Source organism: Phaenicophaeus curvirostris, chromosome 28, assembly GCF_032191515.1.
Source record: "Phaenicophaeus curvirostris isolate KB17595 chromosome 28, BPBGC_Pcur_1.0, whole genome shotgun sequence".
In the NCBI taxonomy this organism is placed as follows: domain Eukaryota; kingdom Metazoa; phylum Chordata; class Aves; order Cuculiformes; family Cuculidae; genus Phaenicophaeus; species Phaenicophaeus curvirostris.
The window spans coordinates 6,880,584-6,903,756 of NC_091419.1; the positions used below are offsets into that span (position 1 = coordinate 6,880,584).

Here is a 23,173-nt window from a genome sequence, read left to right on the forward strand (position 1 = left end):
CGCCGGCCATCGCGCCATCCTTGGGGTCCACGCGGTTGGGAGGGTGGGGAGAGGAGAGGGGTAATTTATTGGTTTTGCAGAAAATAAACCCGTATATCGCCTCCCTCGCTGCGTGCCCCGTCCGGCTCAGGGTACCTGCGCTCTCCCCACCCCGAGGTGCCCGGGCAGGGGGTTCCTGTCCTGTGTCCCCACGTTGAGCCCCCGCAGCAACGCTGCCGCCCAGCAGCGTGTCCCACAGATGGACACCTGCCAGGCTCTGCTTTTCGAGGTCAGGAACCTGCCGCTTATCTCCTTTCCGGCGGAGGTGAGCGGGTCCCTCCCTGTAGCCCGAGCGTGGGGCCCTCGCGGGGACAGACACCCCGGGGTGCGTCACCCTCGGGGCTGTCGGGGGGCTTGTGCCCATCCCGGGTGAGCTTGGAGCCAGGGAAGGGCTGAGCTCTCCCAGCTCGTGTCACCGGGGAATGTTCCCAAACTGGGCACCGGGGCTGGGGATGCAGGTTGGGGGTCCTGGGGTGGGCGCTTTGGGGAGCTCTGGGTGGGAGCTGCCAGCAGGTTGTTAGAATGATGGGTAATTAATGACCAGGAGGCAGAGATGAGCCCTGGGAGTGGCTGGGGGTCTGCACTGGGCTCCCCAGCTCGTCCCAGCAAAGCCTGGGTGACACCAGGTGTTCTGGAGCACAGGTGAAGGCACCTTGGGGTGAATAGAAAGGTGCCTCCTCCCTATAAAAGTGCCCCCTCCCACCCCCTAGGGCTGGTTCGGGACTGCTGGGAGGTTTGTTGGCTGCTGTGCTCTTGGGGTTCCCCAGCACAGCAGCCCCTTTGGAGCAAGCGATGCCCGACAGCCCCTGGGTTGGAGCTCTGCGCTGTCACCTTGAGGTGTCCCTGTCCGTCTGTCCCAGCCATGGCGGGTTTGGAGACGATGACCCCGCGGGCCAAGAGGCCCCGCTGGGAGAGCAGAGGGGACCTGGGGCTCTCGGTGCCCAGGGTTGGGGCTCGCCGGCGGGCCAAGGGCTGGCGGACAGAAGGGGGTGGGGGGCAGCATCACGCGCTGCAGGGCTGGGATCCCGAGGAACGTGTCCTGTGTCCCACCTTGATGCCTGTGACCCCCGGGAAGAGCCGGCTGGCAAAGCTGCATCTCGATGGAGAGTGTCACGGGCCAGCGTCCGCTCCCCCCGGCCCTGCGGAGAGGGGTGAGCATCTTTACCCCAGCCGTGACCATCCCTGCCTGGGGAAGGGGTCTTGCCCCAGGCTGTGCTGATGGGACCCCTGTGCCCCACAGAGCCCGCGAGCCCCCCGCTGCAGCCCTGCTACAAGGGCACCTACTTCTCGGGGCTCCCTGAGGACGAGTGCCAGAGCCCTGCTGCCCCCAGCCTGTGAGTATGTGGGGTGGGGGTCCCCACACCCCCCGGCCCTGCAGCATCCTCACCTTCTGCCTTCCTCCGGCCAGGCTGGTCCCAGTTGTCCCAACACCCAGCAGGGCTACTCCCCGCAAGACCCGCAGCGCGCCGGAGCGAACCCTCGTCCTGGAGCTGGTGAGCTGGGGGGGCAGTGGGGACGCAGTTTTGGGGCTGGGGGCTGACTCTGCTCCCTGCCTGCAGGAGGGGGTCCTGGTCTGCTCCTCCATGCTCGCCGGCTGGCGCCGAGGATCTGTGGCCACCATCACCACCAGCTTCCAGAGGGACTCCTACGAGGTGGGTGCCTCCGTGCTGGGGTTGGGAGGTGCTGGGGTGCAGGGAGGTGGGGAAGGTGGTGACCTGAGGCTGCTGGGTGGTGGCAAAGAGCCGCATCATCCATGTGGCCCCCATGCACTCGTAGATGGAGGGGAAGGGCACCCAGGGGCTGAAATCCTAGGATTGAGGGTGGCTGAGGGGGTCCTGGGATCCTGCTTGGGGTGCTGGCCCCTCTCTCGGGGGGCACCTTGGTGTCGGGGCATGAGTGCTGCTTTTTTTCTGAGGCTGCCTGGTGATCATGTTCCTTTCCAGGTCCACGTGAAGCTGCGTCCTCACGTGCAGCAGTTCCTGGAGACCCTTTCCAAGACCTATGAGGTACCTGAAGCCCCTTGTTCCCCCGGGGCCTGCAGGGAGCTGGTGAGCTGCCCCGGTGTCGGGGTGCAGGAGACTCAAATGGCTCATGTAGGAACCTTCATCTGCTTCCCCAGATCTTCATCTTCACAACTGCAAAGCAGGACTACGCTGAGAAGGTCTGGGATGTGCTAGACCCCAGGAAGAAGCTGATCAGGTGATGGCCTTGGTGAAACCCTGTTGGGGACCCCCCAGTGGTGGCGACTGGTCCCCATGGGCTCTGCCTCCCCCTCCAGGCACTGCCTCTCCCAGCAGGACTGTCTCTGCGCCCACGGCTACTACTGGAAGGACTTGACCCACCTGGGCAGGGACCTGGCCAAGACAGTGGCCTTGGATCACACCATCCAGGGCTTCTCCACCCAGGTGCCGGCAGCGTTGGCTCTTGTTGGGGTGAGTTCGCGTGCATCGTCCCCCCAGGAGCATCATGACCAGTGTCTGCCCTCTCTCCCCAGGCTGCCAACTGGATCCCGGTGCCGAGGTGGTGGGGGGACCCCCGGGATGAGGAGCTGCTGCGTCTCACCCCACTGCTGGGAGAGCTCAGCTGGCTGGTGAGGACTGGGGGCCGGGCACGCAGAGGGGACAGGAGCCTGGGCTCCTGGCGCAGGGCAGTGTGAGCTCCTCCAGACACAACCCTCCCTACCCCGGTGTCTCCCTGTGCAGGGTGACGTGCGCACCGAGATCCAGCGGTGGTTCCCGCACCCCGAGCTGCCCACCGAGGACTAGACCAGCCTGGATGGAGGGCAGCGGGATGAAGAACCTTGCTCAGAAGGGTCTGGTGGTGCTCGCTGCCACAAAGGACGTTTTGGTGTGACTGGGATCCAACTCACCCCACGGCCCTGAGCTGGATGGTGTCCCAGGCATCGGTGTTTGCAATCTCCCTCTACTCGCCTCCTCCAGCAGCTGCGAGGCACCGATCCCAGCCTGGCGCAGGGCTAGGGAGAGCCTCCCGGCTGCCTTTTGAGGGAAAACTCCCTCCTGTCTGCACTCTGTAAGCTCTAGCCAAGGGCTCGCTCGTGGTAGTTATACACTTGGACAAAGGTCTTGCTCTCTTCTCTAACTCCTCAGCTTCGCGCTCGGGGACGGCACAGCTGGTGGGGGCACAAACCACCCCGCTCGCCATGCCGCAGCCGTGTCCTGGGGTGATGGGGTCCTGTGGTTGGGAAGCTGAGCCCCACACAGTGCCGATGTCCCCGGGAAGGGCCCCAGCTGGCTGCTCTCCCTGTGCCCATCCCAGCCCCGTGCGGTGCCGCGTGCCGGGGCGCAGCTGCCACTGTGCTGCTGCCAGCCCGGCGGGACAGCGAGAGCCCAGGGCGTTCATCCCCACTGCCACAGCAGAGGGAGAACAGGGGGGCAGCAACCCCCAGAACACATTTTTTTTAAGGATTAAGGGCTGCTGGCAAACAAGAACCAGGGATGGCACCGTGCAAAGTGTCATGGATCTGAGCTACCCTACCAAGCAGCAGCTCAGAGTCCGGCTGCTTTGGCTCTTACAGAAGCTGCGTGGGCTCATGGCTAAGCTCATGCTGGAGGAGCTGGCTGGGGCCGCCCAGCTGTTTGGAAAGAAGTCACATCTCCTCTTCCCTATGGCCCTCGGTGCCTGGGAAAGGGCACAGGGCTCCCAGCCCTTCTGGAAATAGCTCCCTCGCAGCAGCGTGCTGGGCTGCGTCCCCCAGCACAGCTTGGGTCCTTGGGGAATGCGGAGGGGAGGAAGCCTCCATCCCAGTGTCTGCTGATGCAGAGCTGGATGCTTGCTGGGATCGGTTCAGGTGGTGCTAGGAAGGGAACTTGCCCTTTGGAGGAGGAGGAGGTCTAAAAAGGCAACAACCAGTTTATTTCGGAAGCCAGGTGAGGGCAGCCCTGTCCCTGGATGGGATCAATCTGCCTGTGTCTGTGCTGCCCTGGCTGCTGTCACGCTGTCCCCTGTCCTGGCAGCCCGGGGACAGCAGGATCTTCCTTTCACAGCACTGAAGGCCACACGGTACGTGATGTAGACGATGACCGAGAGGACCAGGGCCCCACAGATGAGGGCAGGGAGGGGGCTTCTGTGCCGCGTCTCCTCGGGGGGGAAGCCCTGCAGAGGGGAGCAGGAGTGGGCGAGCTCGTCGAAGGTGCTGCCGGCAGGACAGGAGGTACAGTCGGTGGCCGAAGTGCCCTGGCACGTGTAGCAGGAGGGGTGGCAGCGGGCACAGACGAGGGTGGTGTTCATGATGGCGGCTCTGTGAGTCCGGCCGAAGTAGCGTGGAGGGCAGTAGGACAGGCAGGAGCTCTGGTGGGTGTACAAATCGCTGCCGCACTCTGTGGAGGGATGGTGGCGTGAGCCAGGCTGCCAGGCCAGCTGGGGATGAGAGTGCCGTCCGCTGCCTCCCACACCTCACCCTGGCACGCTCCCTGCGCATCCTGCCTCAGGCACTTGTCCATGGCAGGAGCTGCAAAGTGTCTGGCCGTCATGTCCTCGTCGGTGCCATGGAGGTGCAGGATGAAGCTGGTCAGCAGACCTGAGGGCAGGAGGGACGGGACACGGCACTGGTGGCGACTGTGTTCCCACTCTCCAGGGTTTGGGATCTGGAAGCTCTGGGGCTGCGTGTTGGGGAGGAAGCTGTGCCTCCTTTCTGGCTGGGTGCTGGCCATGGGGACTCTCAAACCAGTCAACAATGGCCTGATAGGAAAAGGGAGCCCTGGCCAGACCCCGTCTCCAGGAGGAGCAGGAAGAGGCTGAGGCAATGACTTGATAAAGTGGGGGAAGGAAGAAAGAACAAGCAGGCACTGGGTGACCCCAGTGAAAGGGCTTTGCTGCCCTCGGCACCCACCTGTGTTATAGGCATCACCCTTGTTCTCCAGCTGGAGCGTCCAGGTCCCATTGGGGTTCTCATCCCAGAAGTGTGTGGACATGAAGGTCCAGTCCTTGTAGCCCTGCTGGCTGGTGTCGTAGGGGCTGGAGGAGAGGAGAGTCGGGGCAGGAGGGGAGCGGTTCAGCCTAAGGAGACCTAGAGTCACCCTGTGCTTGGTATAACACATTGCTAAGACGTGGCACGGGCCACAGGGGAGCCTGGGCATGTTGAGCTCATTGCCCTGTGAGGGCCCAGAGCAGCCGCTTCCATGGTGGAGAGTCTCCTTGCTCCAGGAGGGGCTGCGAGAAGAGGCCACTCTGCTCCCCAGCAGCTGGTAAGTGTCATTGCGAAGTGGTCCCTGTAGAGCATCCTTACCGCACGGTCACCAGGGTGGATGTGGTCCCCATCGGGCTGGTCAGAGAGATCACCAGGTCCCCCCTGCGGCTGTAACTCAGAGAGAGCTGGACCTGGACGTGCTCCAGCGAGCGGATGCGCTTGGTCCTCCCAAAGCAGGATGAGGCGTCTGTAAAGACGGTGAGCTTGGAGCCGATGTTCCTGCCAAACATGAGAGGGATGAGGGCCTCTCTTCCCTTTCCAAGGGCAGCCTGACCTCCCCACAACCTCCAAGCACAGCCCTGCGGTTGCAGCAGAAGCTGCGCAGCACAGAAGCTTCTGGGAAGCATTGTTTGCTCCGGCAGTGGGCAGTCCCTGTGTGAGGTTGGACCCAGGGGATATCATCCCTTACCGGGGCGTGTGAAGAGCCTTCACAGAACAGTTCTGTTGAGGCTGGGTCCCTGTCCACGCCTTGGCCATCTCCACCAGCAGACCAGCATCCAGGAGCCCGTAGCCGTAGTGGTGGCTCACTGGAAAGCAGATGCCACCCAAGAGAGGACTCGTGAGCACCTCTGCACAGCAAGAGCACCGCTGGCAGGAGTTTAAAGGGCAGCAGGTCCCCCCGCAGCCAGAGGAAGGGAGCCGGAGCGGGCAGGGCAGGCTGAGCCCTGAACTCACCCTTGCGCCCAACACCGTTCACAGCCCAATCCTCTGCCTGCAGGTGAGCAGGTTTGGAGGTCCTGATGACGAGATGCTGCAAGTCGCGCCAGGTCAGGGCTGGGCTGGAAGCAAGGAGGACTTGGGGACAGAGGTCTCTGCTTTGGGTTAGCTTTTGAGGGTAACATTTGACCTTTCTCTAACTTCTGACGTGGGAAAGCCAGCTGCCTGGGTCCAAGCTGCTCCCACTACACCCTCCTTCGCTGCCGAAACAGGAGCAACAGAGACCTCCAGAGGACAACTCTCCTCCTGCCTCTGGCCACTCTCACGCAGTGTCCTGGGAGAAGATGCTGCCCCACCAGAGCCCAGGGAGGCTTTGCCTCTGCACCCCGACCCTCCCTGCTAGTGAAGCGCCCCCCTCCTCATCCCTGCAGGGTCCTGGTGAGCCACCAGGTGCTCCCTGGGGACTGTCTCATCACCTACTTGGCCTCCAGCGCGAGGGCGACCATCCCTGCAGCCAGCGGGGCCGAGGCGGAGGTCCCCGTGTGCTTGTCGGTGCAGCCGTGGTGCAGGTCGGTGGTCACCTGCGGGGAGAGGAGGGTCACACCTAGTAACTGACCCTCTGTTGCTGCCCCGGCAGAGCCGGCGTGGCACTCACCATCTCCGCCTCGTTCCTGGTCCTGCTGCTGTAGGTGGTGGTGAGGATGGCCGAGCAGCTCTCGCTGTACCAGGGCCTCTGCCCATCGGCCAGGACGCTGCCCACCGCCAGGGTGTAGATGCTGTTGGCGTACCCATCGCAGTTGCAGTTGTCGTAGTTGATGCCGCCGTTGCCGGAGGCCCAGATGAAGATGGAGCCGAGGCCACCCCGTCCCTGGCAGGAGGGAGATGGAGGCAGGGAAGCTGGCAGTCCTCATGCCAGCGAGGTCCCTGAGGCCAGCGTTGCGCTTACGTTGGTGACTCCTCTGTAAAACGCCTCCATGGCCAGCACACCCGGCCCATCTACGGTCTTCCCGTTGTCCTCGGGGCCCCAGCTGGCGCTGTAGATGTGGATGTGCTGGGGACGCAGGCTGAGGGACTGAGCCTCCAGCATGTCTGTCAGGGGACCATCCAGCATCCGCACGCCTGCAGGACCAGGATGAGGAGCAGCAGTGTTCAAGAGGCAGCGGCACTCAAGAGACCCCACTGGCTCTGGGAGGATGGGAGCCTCACACGTGCCGAGAGGCATCTCGCCAGCCTCCATTTCATCCCCTGTTGCCTTGAGCACATTTCACGCGATGCTGCCCTAAGGAGATCAGGCTCCCGCAGGTCTGTGGGGCCTCTGCCATGAGCTGGTTTCCCAAAGCTCCTCGTTAAGCCCTTTGCTATTAAGCTTGGTGAGTTCTCCTAGCTTTTAACCCCATGCTCACTTCCACAGGGGAGCCTGAGCCTGCACGGTGCTGCCTGCTGGAGCCCTGTCACTATAAACCCTGCAGGAGCACCGAGCCTGCACCAGGACTGGGTGTGTGGTAACACTGTGCCACCTTCTACCCCGCTGCAAGCCTCCAGTTTATAGAGTCATGAAGGTTGAAAAAGACCTCTAAGCTCATCCAGTCCAACCATCAGCCCAACACCACCATCCCTACTAAACTGCGTCCTGAAGTGGGACATCTACATGCTTTTTAACCCCTCTAGGGCTGGAGACTCCACCCCTGCCCTGGGCAGCCCTTGCCAGGGCTTCATCACTCTTTAGTGAAGAAATTGTTCCTGATATCCAACCTAAACATCCCCTGGTGCAACTTGAGGCCAAGGAGCCGAGCAGCACTGCCTAGGGCTGCGCGTCCCCCCAGGATGCCGAGCTGCTTCATGGCTCTCATCCCACCAGAGCGGTGTCTCACCTCCGACTTTGGCGTTGTACGCAACACCTGCTCCGCAGATTCGGTTGTTGGCTGCAGCCGCCACTTGTCCCGCACAGCGTGTCCCGTGCCTGAGGGGCAGAGTGAGCCCGCGAGAGGGTGGAGGGGTCCGGGACAGCCCTGGCCCCGGGAGAGAGAAAGCACCCAGTGCAAGGTGCTGGGCCAAACTCACCGGTTCTCCAGCCCCTTGGTGTACCTGGGCTGGGGATCAGGGTCATCGCTATTGAAGTCATAACTTGCCAGGGGGTCCTATTGCAAAAAGAGGCACCAGTGTGAGGAAACTGCCTTTAGGTGTGGGTTGCAACAGCTCGACACAGCCGGGTAGGGATCAATCCCCTTAATTTTGGCACTGGTGAGGCTGTGCCTCAAATCTGGGTTCTGTTTTGGGCCCCTCATTCAAGGAAGGACATTGAGGGGTTGGAGTGCATCTGGAGAAGGGAAGGGAGCTGGGGAAGGGGCTAGAGAACAGGGGTTGTGGGACCTGGAGCTGTTTGGTCTGGAGAAGAGGAGGCTGAGGGGAGACCTCATCACTCTCTGCAGATCCCAGAAAGGAGGTTGTGGTGAGGTGGGTGCTGTTTTCTTCTGACATGTAACAAATGATGGGGTGAGTGGAAATGGCCTCAAGTTGTGCCAGAGGTGGCTTAGATTGGATGTTGCGAAAACTTTCTTCACAGAAAGCGTTGTCAAGCCCTGGCAGGGTCTGCCCAGGGCAGTGGTGGAATCCCTGTCCCTGGAGAGACTTAAAAGCTGTGTGGATGTGGTGCTAAGGGACGTGGTTTAGTGGTGGAGTTGGAAGTGCTGGGTTAAGGGTTAAGGGACCGTAACCTGGGACGTGGCTGTGCTGCTTGATTGTCCCCAGGCTCATGTTTGGAGAGAAAACCCAGCGCAGGGAGTCACCCCCAGGGTGAGCCTCACCAGCAGCGTGGTTAGGAGAGAGGAACGGGAAAGCCTGAAATGGTGTTGTTATAAACAACAGCTGATTTCCCGTTCTTTCCTCTTGGCTCTTGGAGCACGTGAGGGCTTTCCAGCTTTACTGGCTTTGCAGCTTGCTGTAATTACACCTATTTTGGGGGCTTGAGTGTGTACAAGTTCCAACACCACCTCGATGTGAAAATTCTCTGTGTGAGGCACCAAACCTTTTGATCCAGACACAGAGAGGCCGGGTTCCCACCGCAAATTCCCACAGGTGGGATGAAGGCACCAGCTCCCACCCTCCCCTGTAGACAATGTGTGTTTTGCTGCTCAGCCCCTCGTAGTTACGTAGTTGGCAGACAAGTCCGGGTGGTCCTTCTCAATCCCATCATCCAGGACAGTCAGCACAACCCCCAGCCCGCTGTAGCCTTTGCTCCAAGCAGTGAGGATGTTTAGATCAGGATTGATGTCATTGTTCTGGAAAACAGATTAAATCTGCTCAGCCCCTGGGCTGCGGGTGACCTTCAAGGGCTCTCTTGCTGCCTCAGCACTGTCAGCATTAGTCCTGTTTACACTCCAGGGAGGGGATTTGCTCGAGGATTAGGAGAGAGTCGCAGCATCTCACCATGTACCACTGCTTATGGAACCAGGGATCTGTCGGCACCACGCTGACGCTTCTCCTCGTGCGCCTCTTTACGGTCTGCTGCTCAAACCAGAGCACCTGGGTGGGAAGCGGCGGCGTTGGTGTCGGGCAGAGCCTGCCCAGCACTGCCCAGCTCGGTCCCTGCAGCCTCCCCCCTACCTTGGGCTCCTTCTTCAGGCGCATATTCCAGCCCCAGTGCCTGCTTAGGGCTTTCTGCCTGGTGCCGCGGTGTTTGAAATGGTAATAAGGAGCTCCCTCCATCACCTGTAGGTGTAAAGAGCTGGTGTAAGAGCATGTCTCGACAAGCAATGCGTGCACCAGCTCTGCGTGGGCCGTAGAGATCAGGAAGATGCACTTGATATGGATTATACGGTGCAGGATGAGCTATGAGTGTCCCTCGGGACGACCTGTGTGTGGCTTTTGGGTCTCCTCGCTCCCCCGTGCACGCACAGAGGTGGATCATGACCCAGGCTTTGATCTGCATCTGGAGGGGTAGAATCAGGGAGTGGTTTGGGTTGGAAGGGAAAGCCCATCCAGTCCCACCCCAGCCATGGGCAGGGCCACCTCCCGCTGGATCAGGGGCTCCAAGCCCCATCCAGCCTGGCCTTGAACCCCTCCAGGGATGGGGCAGCCACCCCTGCTCTGGGCACCCAGGGCCTCCCCGCCCTCACAGTGAGGAATTCCTTCCCAAATCTCATCTAAATCGACCTTCTTGCCAACTAAAGCCATTACACTTTGTCCTCTCCCTGCTCTCCCTGCTCAAGAGCCCCTCCCAGCTTCCCTGGAGCCCCTTTCCACACTGAAAGCTGCTCTAAGGTGTCCCCGGAGCCTTCTCCTCTCCAGGCCTCACAGCCCCCGCTCTCAACACCCTCACAGAGCCCGGGGGGGCGGGGCTGCGCCGCCACACCTGGCCCAGGTAGATCAGGCCGTGCCGCCGTGCCAGGGCCCTGGGGTCCCCCCCCTCCACCCGCACGGCCCAGCTGCTCAGGTGGACGCGGGGCTCGGCGGAGCCCGGGGAGGCCGCGGCCGCCACCGCCAGCACCGCGGCCACCGCCAGGAGCACCGGCCCCGCCGCCATGGAGCCGCGGGGGTCTCCATAGCAACGCACCCGCCGGTGGGCGTGGCCTAAAGCACTAGACCACGCCCACTCACAGCCCATTGGTCTGATCCGGCTGGGGGCGTGGCTTATTGGCAACGACCCTCATGCCCCATTGGCCAATGACAGCGTGAGGCGGGGCTAATGACGTCCTGGGCCACGCCCCTCGAATCCCATTGGTCCGTGAGTAGAGGGGGCGTGGTCTCTGCAAGCAGTTAGTCACGCCCCCTCGCATCCCATTGGTCCGGAGCGGCGGGGGGCGTGGCCAGAGCCGGGTTTGGCCCCGCCCCCGCCTCTCGCCCCGCTCCGACCCGCGTGGGCGCCGCCGCGATGGGGACGGTGCAGCAGCGCCTGCACCGCCTGCTCGACCGCCCCGGGCCCCTCGGAGACCTCCTCGGCCGCCTGGAAGCCCGAACTGGCGTCCGGCGGCTCTACCTGGCCACAGGTGTGACCGGTGCCCGGGGTGGGATGGGATTGGAGGGATAGGATGGGAGGGATGGGATGGGAGGGATGGGATGGGAGGGAATGGGATGGGATGGGATGGGATGGGATGGGAGGGATGGGATGGGAGGGATGGGAGGGATGGGATGGGATGGGATGGGATGGGATGGATGGGATGGGATGGGATGGGATGGGAGGGATGGGATGGGATGGGATGGGAGGGATGGGATGGGATGGGGTGGGATGGGATGGGATGGGATGGGATGGGATGGGGTGGGATGGGAGCCGCGCCAGCCTTCCTCGCCTTCATCAGGCATGAAATGCCTCACCCCCTGCCCCAACAGATGGACTGGGTGGTCTTGGAGGTCTTTTCCAACCTTAATGATTCGATAATTCTATGATCCTGTGAATCTATGACCCCAAAACCCGTGGGATCTGTGTGTCTGAGGTCTTGGACTGACCCTCAAGAACCCCAAACTGATGGAGGGGGGTCTCCCACATTGCGGTGGGTTAGACTGGGTATTGAGGGTGGGAGCATTTGCCCCCGTGTCCCACCTGTCCCGCGGGACTCGCCTTCCTCGCTAGCAGGAGGGCAGAGGTCCGCCCGTTAACCAGATCCTGTTTGCTCATTAATGAGAAACCAGCTGGCATCTCCCTGGGGAGCGGCTTCCTGGCACGATGTGACCCCTCTCCGTGGCTCTAACCCCGTTCTCCTGTTCGGTATTTAATATAAAGTCTCCCAGGAGGAGCTCGGGGTGACGGGGTTGTGTGGATCCCACCAGGCACTTCCCTGCCTTTTGCCTCCCGGTGCCTTTCCCTGGTCCTTTCCCAGGGCTCGTTTTCCTGATCCGAGGGGGACAGTGGTCCCTGAACGGGCACGTGCTGCTGCAAGCAGGTTGGATTTCTGGTGTGGTGGGTGAACATCTTCCAAGCAAAACAATCCAGGACTTTGGTTGAGCTTGGCTGTGATAGACTTTGGGGGGCAGGGAAAGAGCGGAGGCACCACTTCCACCAAAGGTCCCATGTCCTGCAGAAGGAGAAGCTGGTGCTCAGCTGCAGATGTCAGATTTCTCCCTCCAGCAGCCTGGACTGGTTCCTAAATTGTGTTTGAGCCCAGCAGGGTTGGTTCTGCACCCCTGGGGCCAGCAGTGACCCCCAGGCTGTGCTTTGCAGCCCATCTTGCGTGGCCTCCGGGCAGCACAGCGCGCGGTGTCTGGGCTCAAATCACGCCGGGGAGGACGGTGTCCCCTTCCCGAGCCAGGGCTGGCTCCCTCTTAAATATTCCTCTAATCGGTGTTCTCCCAGCTGTCCCCCCCTGCGTGGGGCTGGGGTCTGGGGGGCTTGGACAGGCACTGTGGGTCAGCTCTGGTCGCTCTCCTTGCAGCTCTTTGTGAGCGAAACCTTTCACTTGGATTTTTGCTGTTACATAAATTTCTCCGGGGGCTAAACTTAGCCTGTGAAATCCCTCCCGGGCTCTCAGAGGAACGACAGCCAGCGCTGCCTCAACCTGCCAGCGCCTTTTCCTTGAAGGGAGGATTGGGATTGCTCCACCTGAGCTGGACGAAAAGCCGCTTTGCTCCTGCTTCTCTCCTGGGAATGACCTGAAGCCCAGTTTGTGCCCAGCACCGCGGCTGCTCCTCACCAGGGGCTGGAGCAGAGCATGGAAACGCTGCAGTGAGCAGAGCGCGGATAATCCGCCCTCCGAGCCCGCGCAAGGGCTTGTCTCTAATTCACCAGCACCCACAGGTTAAGTCCTGGCTTTCCTGCCTGCTTAGGTTTGTGGAGGAGTTTTTCTGCAGGGTAGGCAAGAGGCTGCTGGGAGGGGACAGGGATGCCCTCAGCTCGAGCTCTGCGCGTCCCTGGCTGCTTTCCTGTCCTGTGTTTTGGCTGCCGGGGGCAGTGGGAAGGGAGCTGCCAGCACCTCCGCACCCTTTGAGCCCACACGTGAGCCAGGGCTCTTCACCGAGGCCACGGTTTCTCCTTGTCCCAGCTTCTCCAGCTCTCCCAGTTCTGCTGAACCTGCCTCCTTCGAGCATCTGAGGGCTGCACAGGCTCCAAACGACCAAAGCCTCAGCTTACATTTAATTTTAAAGCTTTAATTTAATATCAGGGAAGCGGGGTTGGATTGCTGATTCTCAGGGGGATGAAATCTTAACGGACAGTGGTTGCTCAGCACGAGCCTGTGCAGGAGGTGCAGAAACGCTCCGGCAGCAGGGCTGCTCCTCGGTGTTTGGCTCCGGTGGCAAAGCTTGTCCTTGAACAGTCCTTATCGAGCGGCTCCAAGCCCCGTGTGTGCGGAGGAGCAGCTCAGTGCCTTGACTTTGGACTCTAGCTGCGTGTTAAAGTCTCTGTTCTGACGTCTCCACAGCCTTGGCCCGGGCCCAGGCTGGCGATGGGTTGAACACGCTGAGGGTTTGTGGTGGTCAAGTCCCTTCCAGGCCAAGGAGGGGACAAGAGGTGACAGGGCCAGGTCGTGGCTCCCTCGGGAAGGGAGGTGTCCCACTCCACAGCAGATTTTGCCGTGTGCCGTGGCGCAAGTGGCACATCGAGCACCTCATGGGGCTGGTGTGCAGAGGGCTGTACTGGAATTAATTGGGGGTGGTCGTTATTTCCAGCTGGAGGGTCTCAGCAAGCACCTCTTCATAGAATCATGGAATGGTTTGGGATGGAATGGTCCTCAAAGCCCATCCAGTTCCACCCTCTGATGGATCCGGGTGCTCCAAGCCCCATCCAGCCTGGCCTTGAACCCCTCCAGGGATGGGGCAGCCACCCCTGCTCTGGGCAGCCTGGGTCAAGGACCCCCAGCCCTCACAGCAAAACATTTCTTCCTAAGATCTCATCTCAATCTCCCCTCTTTCAGCTGCAAACCGTTCCCCTCGTGCTCTCCCTGCACTCCCTGATCAAGAGCCCCTCTCAGCTTTCCTGCAGGCTCCCTTCAAGTACTTCTTCTCAGTGCTGGGATGAGAAACCTGCTCAGCTGATGGAGCTGGGGTGTCCCCGCAGTGCTGGCAGGTATGTGACCATCCTTTCTGTCCCCCGGCAGGTTCGGTGGCTTTCCTGGGGCTGTACCTTGTGTTCGGCTACGGCGCCTCACTGCTCTGCAACCTCATCGGCTTCGCCTACCCTGCATACGTCTCGTATGTACCAGTGTCCCAGCCCAGCCTCGCTGCGGCACCCGGAGAGCATCCCCTGCCCTTAGCTGAGGGTCTCCCCTGGTACATCAACAAGCAGTTACTGTCGGGAAGTTCTTGAGACCTTCCTGAAAAGGCTGGGACCTGGCACGGCCCCAGCCTGGGGCAGCAGCACCCGGCAGGCAGGTTTGCTCCGGGGTGTGGGGTTGTTGGGAAGGAGGCGCCCACCCAGGACGGCAGCAGCAGTGCCCTTCTCCTCTCCTGCTGCAGCATCAAAGCCATCGAGAGCTCCAACAAGGAGGATGACACCACGTGGCTGACGTACTGGGTGGTGTACGGCGTCTTCAGCATAGCGGAGTTCTTCTCTGACACCTTCCTCTACTGGTTCCCCTTCTACTACGCTGGGAAGGTAACAGCTTCGCTGGGGGCTGCCGGTCCCCTCACCTGATGGCTGAACTTGGAGGAATCACGTGTGGCGGGCTCTGCCCCGTTAGCAGGTGGCCGTGGTGGGTCTGTAGCCCATCACAGAGCTCCCTGAAGTCATCAGGGCTCCCGGTACCTCTGGCAAAGCTGCCTTTGGGCCAGGCTGGGAGGGTCTGGAGCAGCTCGACTGATTCCCCGTCACTACCCTGCTCCTGGGGGCTGCCTCGCTTGGCCCCTGCCGTCTTCCACCTCAGAAGCATCTCTCCTCCCCGCAGTGCCTGTTCCTGGTGTGGTGCATGGCCCCCGTGTCCTGGAACGGGTCTCAAGTGCTCTACCACCACGTCATCCGGCCCTGCTTCCTCAAGCACCACCAGGCCGTGGACAAGGTGCTGGGCAACCTCACCACCAAAGCCCTGGACGCGGCTTCCACCGTCACCCGAGAAGGTAACGTGGGTCCCACACTCCCTGCTGGGTGCCCGGGGCAGGAGGACCTTCCCGGAGCGTGGTCTGGCTGCGCTGGGACACCGGCAGCTCTCATTTTAGGGAGCGCCAAGCGGCCTCTCTCTGTGGCCGTGCGCTCGCAGCCCCGTCCCCGCGCGCTGGCGGGAGCCGAATGGGGCCTCACTCTCCCCTCTCTGTAATTCTCTCTCTTCTCTTGGCGCCTCGCGGCCCAGTCCTGCAGACTCTGGTCAGCAGCAGAGCCCGGCTGGCGGCCGAGGCGGCTCCGCAGCTCAGCTTGTCTGTATGTAACAGCCGGATTGCCGCTGAAGGGAGAAGGGAGCCGTTCCGCAGCGATCACGCCGCTACACAGCTCATGGCTTAGGCAGGAGGATGCTCCACGGGGTGTAAAACCGGCCGGGTGGCCGAGCCCAGATTGTCCTGGTGGGAACGGAGCTCAATCCAGGGGGCGGCTGATCCCAAGCGGTGTTCCCAGGGCTCGGCGCTGGGAATGGTTCTGTTCAAACTCTTTATCTGTGATCAGCATCATGGGATCGAGCGCTCCCTCGGTCAGTTTGCACCTGGCTCGGATCAGCCCTGGGGTGGCCAGTGGGAGCCGGGCAGGGAGCGACCCCTGGACTCGGCGCTGGGGAGGCCAAACCTCGAATCCTGGGTTCAGTTTTGGGTCCCTCGCTCCAAGAAGGACCCTGAGGGGCTGGAGTGTGTCCGGAGAAGGGAACGGAGCTGGGGAAGGGGCTGGAGAACAAGAGTTGTGGGACCTGGGGCTGTTTGGTCTGGAGAAGAGGAGGCTGAGGGGAGACCTCATTGCTCTCTGCAGATCCCAGAAAGGAGGTTGTGGTGAGGCAAGTGCTGGGCTCTGCTCTCATATAACGAGCAATAGGACGAGAGAAAATGGCCTCGTGTTGCTCAAGGGGAGGTTTAGGTTGGATACTGGGAAAAATATCTTCCCTGAAAGAGTGGGGAAGGCCTGGCAGAGGCTGCCCAGGGCAGTGGGGGCGTCTCCATCCCTGGAGGGGTTAAAAAACTCAGCATGTGGATGGACACTTCTGGCCCTGGGTTAGCAGAGATGGTGGCGCTGGGCTGACAGGTGGCCTGGAAGAGCTTGGAGGGCTTTTCCAGCCTCAATGCTTCTATGATCCTGCCAGTGGCTCTGGCCTCCTCTCTGCCAGCCCAAACGAGCTGCTGCTCTCGCAGACACCGGTGCGGTTCACGCGCAACCGCTCCTTTCTCCCTCGGCGAGGATAGAGCAGGTGCTTTCCTTGCTTCTCCGTAGCTAGACCCCTCCAAGATGTGTCCTCCTTCCACCCTTCCATGTCTGTGTTCCTGGGTGTCGGTGACAACGCGGGGCTCCTCTTTGAAGCTGGGACGGGGATGGTGGGAAGGGATGGAGATAGCAGGAAAGGGGGGAAAGGAGGGAACTGGGATGGTGGGAAAGGAGGCAGCTGGGATGGTGGGAAGGCAGAGGATGGAGATAGTAGGAAAGGGGGAAAGGAGGGAACTGGGATGGAGACAGCAGGAAAGGGGGGAAAGGAGGCAGCTGGGATGGTGGGGAAGCAGAGGATGGAGATAGCAGGAAAGAGGGGAAAGGAGGGGATGGAGATAGCAGGAAAGAGGGAAAAGGAGGCAGCTGGGATGGTGGGAAAGGAGGCAACTGGGATGGTGGGGAAGCAGAGGATGGGGACAGCAGGAAAGGAGGGAAAGGGGATGCTGCGATGGCTGCAGCTCTCTGGGAAGGTGCCAGCGCCTCAGCCGTGGTAGGACAAGCCCTAACACCACCCTCATCCCTCCTACAGCCTCCAGAGCATCCTTGAACGTGGCGGGAGGAGCAGTGAAGAGCGAGTGAGCTGGGTACCACCAACCCCTGGGCCTGGGGTTGGGCTTGGGGGCCCCCGCTCGGCCGACCGGCCGAGCGGGGGCCCCCAAGCCCAGCCCCAGGCCCAGGCACGATCGTTTCTACCCCAAAATAAACCAAAAAGCACCCCCTCCCCAGGTGTGTTTTTTGAGGGTTGCGGCGCCTTTAAGAGAGGGGAGGGGAGGAGCGAGGGGGCGTGGCTTATAATGCGGAAGTGAGGCCTGAGGGGCGGGGCCCGGGCGGCTACGGTGGCCGAGAGGAGGGCGGGGGGTGAGGAGCGGGGGGCTCTGTCCGTCTGTCTGTCCGTCCTGGGTTGGACAAGGGGGTGGGGAGGTGTGTGTCTGTCTGTCTGTCTTGGGTTGGACGGGAGGGGGAGCTCTGTCTCTGTGTTCTGGGGGGTGTCTGTCCGTCTGTCTGTCTGTCCCAGGAGGAGGGTGGAGGGTTCTGTCTGTCTGTCCTGGGTTGGACAAGGGGGTGGGGGGGGGTGTCTGTCTGTCTGTCTTGGGTTGGACGTTAGGGGAGCTCTGTGTGTTCTGGGGGGAGGAACGGGGGGGTGTCTGTCTGTCTGTCTGTCCCAGGGGGAGGGCTCTGTCTGTCTGTCCTGGGTTGGACAAGGGGATGGGGGGGGTGTCTGTCTGTCTGTCTGTCTTGGGTTGGACGTTAGGGGAGCTCTGTGTGTTCTGGGGGGAGGAACGGGGGGGGTGTCTGTCTGTCTGTCTGTCCTAGGGGTGGGGGGAGGGCTTTGTCTGTCTGTCCTGAGTTGGACATGTGGTGGTGGATGTCTGTCTGTCTGTCTTGGGTTGGACGGGAGGGGGAGCTCTGTCTCTGTGTTCTGGGGGGTGTCTGTCTGTCTGTCCCAGGAGGAGGGTGGAGGGCTCTGTCTGTCTGTCCTGGGTTGGACAAGGCGGGGGGGGGGGGGGTGGTGGTGTGCTCTGTCTGTGTGTCCTGAAGGGGAGGAGAGCGTGTCTGTCTGTCTGTCCTGGGTTGGACAAGGGGGCGGGGCGGCACGACTCTGTCTGTGTGTCCTGAAGGAGGAGAGGGAGTGTATGTCTGTCTGTCTGTCCTAGGGTTGGAGGGAGGGCTCTGTCTGTGTCCTGGGCTGGACAAGGTGAGGGGGCTCTGTCTGTCTGTCTGTTCCCGGAGGAAGGCTTGGTCTGTCTTGGGGTGGACAAGGGGGTGATGTCTGTCTGTCCACCCCTAGGTGAGCAAGGTAGGATGCTCTGTCTGTCTGTCTAACACGCAAGGAGAGGGCTGCTGTCTGTCCTGGGACAGTGAGGGGCTCTGGGGAGGGTGGTGGGTCGGTCTGTCTGTCTGGGGAGTGCCGGAGGGGGGGGGGCAGGTCAGTGTGTCTGTCCACAGGGTGTCTGTCTGTCTGTCACCCCGCTCACCCTCCGCCCCTCGCCAGCCCCCGGGATGAGCTCCAAGGCCAAGCGGGTGCTGCCCACCCGCCCCGAGCCCCCCGCCGTGGAGCAGATCCTGGACGACGTGCGGGACACCCCCCCCAGCGACCCCGTCCTCGTCCTCCCCAGCGAGCCCCGCCGGGACCACGGAGCCCCCCGAGGTGAGCGCCGGGGCCGGGGGCGGCTGGGGAGGGGGCTGCACCCGCTGAGCCCCCTCTGCCCCCTCAGGCTCCCCCAGCCCTGCCAGGCTGGAGGACGAGGAGCGCGAGCGGCTCTACCGGCAAAGCCGCAGCTACGTGGAGATGAACCAGAGGCTGCAAGAATCCCGGGAGCGGCTGCAGGAGCGGCGCGAGGAGCTGCAGCGGGCAGGGACGGCGTTGGAGCTCAGCATCTCGGAAATGAGGCAGAAAGCGTTCTGAGGCCGGCGTTGGTGTTGGAACTCGAGGCTTCTCTCCAACGGCATCTCGGGAAACTTCTCTCCATCAGCATCTCGGGAAACTTCTCTCCATCAGCATCTCGGGACTCTTCTTTCCTTCGGCATCTCAGGACACTCTGTGTGCAGTTCCGCCTGCCCAGACGAGGGGTCGGACCGTTTGTGTTTGATTCACGGTAGGATCCGGCGTCGCTGGTGTCTCACCAACGTGCGAGAAGGTTGGGTCTGTCCCACCTTGCAGCCCAACCTTTCCTCCAGGAGCGGCCGGACCCGCTGCCCATGCCGAGAGGGGGTTGTCTGGGCACGGCAGCAGGTTCCCGGTGCTGGAGGAAAGGCTCGGCTCCCATGCTTGGCCCCGTTTGTGGCGGGTGGCATGTCATCTGCACCCTCACACCGCCCCTTCGTCTATGACTTTTCCATCTGGTACTGCCCCGAGGACGACCACATCGCCTCCCGCATCTCAGAATGCCTGAAGAACGAGGGGTTTCAGGGCTACGCGGAGCACCAGGACCGAGTGGCCGGGACATCCGTCATCTTGACGGCCGTCGAGGTCATCAAGGCCAGCCGCGTGGCCATCCTCCTCTTCTCCACCAAGTCCCTGGGTGACCCGTGGTGCCAGCGCGTTTCCCAGTGGATCCTGTATCACAATATCCACTGCCGCGGGACCAAGGTGATCCCCGTGTACGTGGGCGTGGAGAAAGCCGAGGTGCCTCCCTTCCTGCACCACCTCCGGGGGCTGGAGTACCAGGCAGAGGGGTTCCTTGACAGGCTTGTGGACAACCTGAGGCCGTCCCGCTCGGCAGCAAGGAGAGCCAGGACTGCTCCATCCTCCAAAGCGAAGAGCTGAGGGACCGTGGGGGGCCGAGATCTGGACTTGGGGCCAGGATCTGGATGGAGTAGGGGTCAAGGTGCAGATTAGGGGCCAGCATCCAGGTTGAGGGCCAAAGCCAGCTCCCTCAGCCCCACAGCCGTGGTGGGAGCGGTGTTGTCCTGGACTGCTGCTAAAGGAGGTGGGAATGGGTCACCCCAGCGCTGGGGATTGTCACAGATCTCATTAAACGCTCTTCTCGGAGAAACGAGGATGCGATTTGCGGTGTGTAACCCCCACCTTCGCTCGCTGAGCCGGGGCTGAAGTCAAAGTGAAACTCCAGGGAGCACCAGGGTGGTTTTGCGCTCCACCAGGTGATTGCTCTTCCCCTTCCTGCCCCGCTTGGTGGGCTCGGAGCCCCCCGCGTGACGCGGATGCCGCTCGGCCTGCGGTGCAGAGCGAGGCAGCAGTCGCATCGCTGCGGAGCGGGGAGCAGGCGAGGGATGGGGACGAGGGGCTGCCTGGGGCTGGTGCTGCTGCTCCCCCTCCCGCTGGGTGAGCGCCAGGAGCGGGATGGGGGTAGCGGGGGCAGGGCCTGGGGGTCCCTGCTGGGGAAGGGTGGCTGGGGGGGCAGAGATGGGCTGGGGTGCGGATGGCTGACGGATCCTGGCACGCAGGGGTGAGCATGCTGTCTGGTTTGGGGACAGCTGGGGGGTCCCAGCATTGCTGTCAGTGGGAGCAGCAGCCGGTGTGTGGGGATGGGTTGCTGGTTGGCTAGGGGGCAGCCAGGGTGGTATCAGCATCCAGGGACGGCGTCTTGCCTGCGATGGGGGCTTCTGGCTGAGACCCCCAGCCGTTCCCTCTTTGGGGACCCCTGGTCTTTCCCTCTTTGGGGTGGGACTGGGACGGGCTCTCCTCTCCCCAGCAGTGTGGGGCTGGCTCCAGCCATCAGTCATCGGAGGACACGAAGCCAAACCTCACTCCAGGCCCTACCTGGTGTCCCTGCAGCTCGGGGGGGTCCACACCTGCGGGGGAGCCCTGCTGCACCGCCGCTGGGTGCTGACGGCCGCCCACTGCCTCCTGACGAGGTGGGTCGGGAACGGGTGCCTCCTGCTCGCCGCAGGCACCAAGGTGCCGTTGGGGCTCCCCATGGCCGGTGCCGCGCTCCTTCCATCACCGGCTCCCGCTGCGGCGCAGGACGAAGGGCGCTGGGACGGTGGTGGTGGGGCTGCACAGCCTGCGGGAGCACGGGGTGGCCACGCAGACCTTCCCCATCCGAGCAGCTTGTCCGCACCCCGGCTACGACCCCGAGACGCTGGAAAACGACCTTCTCCTTCTCCAGGTGGGGCTCGCGCGGGCTGCAGGAAAGGGTTGGAGGAGCGTGAATGTCGGCGGTGTGGGGACGTGCTGCTGGGGAGGGAGCTGAGCTGGTTCTCACGCACCAGGGCTGGGTGACATTTCCTCTTGTCGCTTCTGAGCGCTCTCGCGGCTCGATGACGTCTCCTCGCCCACGCGGGTGCTCCCGCTCGGCCGCCGCCGTGGTGCTGGGTCGCTTGGCCGCAGCGAGGGCTGATGGTTCCCAACCCCGCGGCAGCTGGACGGTGCGGTGACGCTGAGCAGGACGCGGCGGCTCGTGGGGCTGTTGGGAAGGGAGCCGGCGGCCGGCGCGAGGTGCAGCCTGGCAGGCTGGGGGGTCTGCGGGCACCAGGGGCTCTCGGACACGCTGCAGGAGATGGAGGTGACGGTGCTGGACGCGAGGATGTGCAACAACAGCCGCTTCTGGGACGGCGGCATCGCCCCCACCATGATCTGCTTCCAGGGACGCAACAAGGGCTCAGCACCTTTCAAGGTGAGCAGCTGCGGGTGGGAGAGGGGCTGCATACTGGGATCGAGCGGCTGCAAAGCTCTGCCCCACTCCAGGACACCGTTCCCGGGTGTGGGGGACACCAGCGAGGGTGGGATGTCACCACCAGACAAAGAGAGCTGGGGTGGTTCAGCCTGGGGAAGAGAAGGCTCTGGGGAGACCTTAGAGCAGCTTCCAGGGCTGAAAGGGGCTCCAGGAAAGCTGGGGAGGGGCTCCTGTTCAAGGAGTGCAGGGAGAGGATGAGGGGGAATGGTTTTGAGCTGAAAGAGGGGAGATTTGAGATGAGATCTTGGGGAGAAATGTTTTGCTGTGAGGGTGGGGAGGCCCTGGCCCAGGCTGCCCAGAGCAGGGGTGGCTGCCCCATCCCTGGAGGGGTCCAAGGCCAGGTTGGATGGGGCTTGGAGCCCCTGATCCGGTGGGAGGTGTCCCTGCCCAGGGCAGGGGTGGGACTGGGTGGGCTTGGAGGTCCCTTCCACCCCACACCATTCCAGGGCTCCATGATGCTCGCCCCAAGCAGAGACGTGAGAAGCTCCCCCAGCCATGGGGGTCCCAGGTCCCTGCTTGGGGTCCCAGGTCCCTGCTCAGGGTCCTGTCCCCACCGCTGTCTCCCCCCAGGGTGACTCCGGGGGCCCCTTGGTGTGTGGGAAGCGGGCAGCGGTGGCCGGCGTCCTGTCCTTCACCAGCCCGCACCCCACCGACCCTTTCAAGCCACCGGTGGCCACCTCGGCCGTGAAGCACAAGAAGTGGATCCAGAAAACGCTGCGGAGGGGCTGCGGCTCCCCAGGACGCGCAGGACAGACAGACCAGCCCTTCCTATTTACACAGGTCGGCTTTTAATTCTTAATACTGTCCAGAATCCCCGTAAAATAACATCCTTAGTACATACATACAGCGATGGGGGAGCGGGACACCCCAAAACCCAGGGGGGTTGCCCACAGAGGGCTGCGCTGATGGGAACACGAGGAGATGGGCAGGGTGGTGGGGCTTGAGCCGGGCACACGCGGGTCTGGTGCTCGATTACAGCTCTTGGAGGGGGATGCAGGCTTCCCCAGGGACTTTCTCCCCGCTGTTTCTTGCTCAGATGGATGTGGGTGCCTGTTTCATGGCTCCAGACTGGGCTGGAGCTTTGCTCCTGGGTCCTGTTGCGCTGGACAGTGATGGAGCAGAGGTGCTGGTGGGCACCTCCCCATGACCCCAGCGCCTGTCCCCATGGATCCCTGCGTGTATGTCCCTGTGGGCCCCTACGTGCATCCACACGGACCCTACGCGTGTTCCCCCAGCCCTGGTGGCTTCCTGGCCTCCCCGTGCACCTTCGTGGCTCCAGAGCACATCCCCAGAGCCCCAGTGCACCCCCCAGAGCCCCTCGTTGTGTCCCCAAACCCCTGGGGTCCCTGTGACCTCCCTGCAGCCCCTCCATGTATGTGGAGGGTCACAGGTGACACCCCAAAGCGGGCAGTGGCAAAGCGGGTGGGAGGACCAGGGGGCACCCAAGGGGTTGGGGAGCCCCTGGGGGCGTTGGGGAGCACCTGGTGGGGTTGGGGGGCACCCAGGTCCGGGGGTCCCTTTGCAGCCCGTTCCTCTCCCCACTCTGGCAGCAGGAGTCGGGGTGTCCCCGGCGCTTTGGGGCTGGGAGCCCCTGTGCTCGTGGGCGTCATCCAGTCCTCGATGGACTCGTGTCCACGGCCGGGGATGCCCCAGGGTGCTGCGAGCCGGGACAGGGCTCTTCCACGGAGCTGGGGGGCTGCCGATGGGGGTGAGGGGCCCCAGACCCTTCTCTGGGGGTTGGGCGCCCCGGTGCCAGCTGAGCACCCCGTCTCCTCCCAGGGCAGCTCCCCAGCCTGGTGACGTGACCCTGCGAGCAGCCCCCGGGATGAGCCCGATGGGACCCCAGCCTCCCACTCGCCCAGCTCCTCCTGCGCC

At 62.7% G+C, this 23,173-nt stretch overlaps 5 protein-coding genes across 9 annotated transcripts; 4 read left to right on the top strand and 1 right to left on the bottom strand.

Annotated features, from left to right (window-relative positions):
* Positions 1-868: 868 nt before the first annotated feature.
* LOC138731789 (CTD small phosphatase-like protein 3) lies at positions 869-3,056 on the top strand. 2 transcript variants are annotated; one of them, XM_069877955.1, is made up of 9 exons: positions 869-1,190; positions 1,280-1,373; positions 1,448-1,532; positions 1,599-1,691; positions 1,983-2,045; positions 2,159-2,238; positions 2,318-2,444; positions 2,534-2,629; positions 2,742-3,056. In XM_069877955.1, the coding sequence occupies exons 1-9, from the start codon at positions 902-904 to the stop codon at positions 2,802-2,804; spliced, it is 990 nt and encodes a 329-aa protein (XP_069734056.1). In that variant the 5' UTR covers positions 869-901; the 3' UTR covers positions 2,805-3,056. The 2 variants fall into 2 exon arrangements, with proteins under 2 accessions (XP_069734056.1, XP_069734057.1); XM_069877956.1 differs by lacking the exon at positions 2,318-2,444.
* Positions 3,057-3,954: 898 nt separating this feature from the next.
* On the bottom strand, positions 3,955-10,424 carry PCSK4 (proprotein convertase subtilisin/kexin type 4). Its single transcript, XM_069877774.1, has 15 exons — positions 10,254-10,424; positions 9,506-9,610; positions 9,329-9,424; positions 9,052-9,180; positions 7,964-8,040; positions 7,774-7,862; positions 6,849-7,021; positions 6,558-6,770; positions 6,383-6,483; positions 5,921-6,024; positions 5,655-5,772; positions 5,285-5,464; positions 4,889-5,013; positions 4,457-4,576; positions 3,955-4,376 (listed from the first exon to the last, which is right to left on the bottom strand). Exons 1-15 carry the CDS (start codon positions 10,422-10,424, stop codon positions 3,955-3,957), a joined length of 2,223 nt encoding a protein of 740 aa, XP_069733875.1.
* Positions 10,425-10,748: 324 nt separating this feature from the next.
* Positions 10,749-16,769, top strand: REEP6 (receptor accessory protein 6). Of its 2 annotated transcripts, XM_069877826.1 has the most exons (6): positions 10,749-10,887; positions 13,927-14,020; positions 14,285-14,423; positions 14,713-14,881; positions 15,112-15,179; positions 16,690-16,769. In XM_069877826.1, exons 1-6 carry the CDS (start codon positions 10,773-10,775, stop codon positions 16,705-16,707), a joined length of 603 nt encoding a protein of 200 aa, XP_069733927.1. In that variant the 5' UTR covers positions 10,749-10,772; the 3' UTR covers positions 16,708-16,769. The 2 variants fall into 2 exon arrangements, with proteins under 2 accessions (XP_069733927.1, XP_069733928.1); XM_069877827.1 differs by lacking the exon at positions 15,112-15,179.
* A 203-nt stretch (positions 16,770-16,972) lies between these two features.
* On the top strand, positions 16,973-19,658 carry C28H19orf25 (chromosome 28 C19orf25 homolog). 3 transcript variants are annotated; one of them, XM_069877765.1, is made up of 3 exons: positions 16,973-17,018; positions 18,154-18,309; positions 18,377-19,658. In XM_069877765.1, the coding sequence occupies exons 2-3, from the start codon at positions 18,162-18,164 to the stop codon at positions 18,565-18,567; spliced, it is 339 nt and encodes a 112-aa protein (XP_069733866.1). In that variant the 5' UTR covers positions 16,973-17,018; positions 18,154-18,161; the 3' UTR covers positions 18,568-19,658. The 3 variants fall into 3 exon arrangements, with proteins under 3 accessions (XP_069733866.1, XP_069733867.1, XP_069733864.1); XM_069877766.1 differs by having other exon boundaries at positions 17,013-17,081; XM_069877763.1 differs by lacking the exon at positions 16,973-17,018 and adding an exon at positions 17,913-17,958.
* A 234-nt stretch (positions 19,659-19,892) lies between these two features.
* On the top strand, positions 19,893-22,239 carry LOC138731687 (granzyme M-like). Its single transcript, XM_069877775.1, has 5 exons — positions 19,893-19,968; positions 20,168-20,477; positions 20,587-20,731; positions 20,984-21,238; positions 21,869-22,239. Exons 1-5 carry the CDS (start codon positions 19,893-19,895, stop codon positions 22,088-22,090), a joined length of 1,008 nt encoding a protein of 335 aa, XP_069733876.1. The 3' UTR covers positions 22,091-22,239.
* The last annotated feature ends 934 nt before the right edge of the window (positions 22,240-23,173 follow it).

Excerpts from the sequence above, each read along its gene's own strand:
- LOC138731789 (XM_069877955.1), top strand. The coding sequence starts at position 902 with ATGGCGGGTTTGGAGACGATGACCCCGCGGGCCAAGAGGCCCCGCTGG. Across the intron at positions 1,692-1,982 it reads TCCAGAGGGACTCCTACGAG|GTCCACGTGAAGCTGCGTCC; the intron begins GTGGGTGCCTCC and ends GTTCCTTTCCAG. Across the intron at positions 2,445-2,533 it reads TCCAGGGCTTCTCCACCCAG|GCTGCCAACTGGATCCCGGT; the intron begins GTGCCGGCAGCG and ends CTCTCTCCCCAG.
- C28H19orf25 (XM_069877763.1), top strand. The coding sequence starts at position 17,928 with ATGTCTGTCTGTCCACCCCTAGGTGAGCAAG. Across the intron at positions 17,959-18,153 it reads TCCACCCCTAGGTGAGCAAG|CCCCCGGGATGAGCTCCAAG; the intron begins GTAGGATGCTCT and ends GCCCCTCGCCAG. Across the intron at positions 18,310-18,376 it reads GGACCACGGAGCCCCCCGAG|GCTCCCCCAGCCCTGCCAGG; the intron begins GTGAGCGCCGGG and ends CTGCCCCCTCAG.
- PCSK4 (XM_069877774.1), bottom strand. The coding sequence starts at position 10,424 with ATGGCGGCGGGGCCGGTGCTCCTGGCGGTGGCCGCGGTGCTGGCGGTG. Across the intron at positions 9,181-9,328 it reads TCCATAAGCAGTGGTACATG|AACAATGACATCAATCCTGA; the intron begins GTGAGATGCTGC and ends TCTGTTTTCCAG. Across the intron at positions 5,465-5,654 it reads AAGGCTCTTCACACGCCCCG|GAACATCGGCTCCAAGCTCA; the intron begins GTAAGGGATGAT and ends CATGTTTGGCAG.
- LOC138731687 (XM_069877775.1), top strand. The coding sequence starts at position 19,893 with ATGGGGACGAGGGGCTGCCTGGGGCTGGTGCTGCTGCTCCCCCTCCCG. Across the intron at positions 19,969-20,167 it reads GCGCCAGGAGCGGGATGGGG|GGGGCAGCCAGGGTGGTATC; the intron begins GTAGCGGGGGCA and ends CTGGTTGGCTAG. Across the intron at positions 20,732-20,983 it reads ACGACCTTCTCCTTCTCCAG|CTGGACGGTGCGGTGACGCT; the intron begins GTGGGGCTCGCG and ends ACCCCGCGGCAG.
- REEP6 (XM_069877826.1), top strand. The coding sequence starts at position 10,773 with ATGGGGACGGTGCAGCAGCGCCTGCACCGCCTGCTCGACCGCCCCGGG. Across the intron at positions 14,424-14,712 it reads CCTTCTACTACGCTGGGAAG|TGCCTGTTCCTGGTGTGGTG; the intron begins GTAACAGCTTCG and ends TCCTCCCCGCAG. Across the intron at positions 14,882-15,111 it reads TTCCACCGTCACCCGAGAAG|TCCTGCAGACTCTGGTCAGC; the intron begins GTAACGTGGGTC and ends CTCGCGGCCCAG.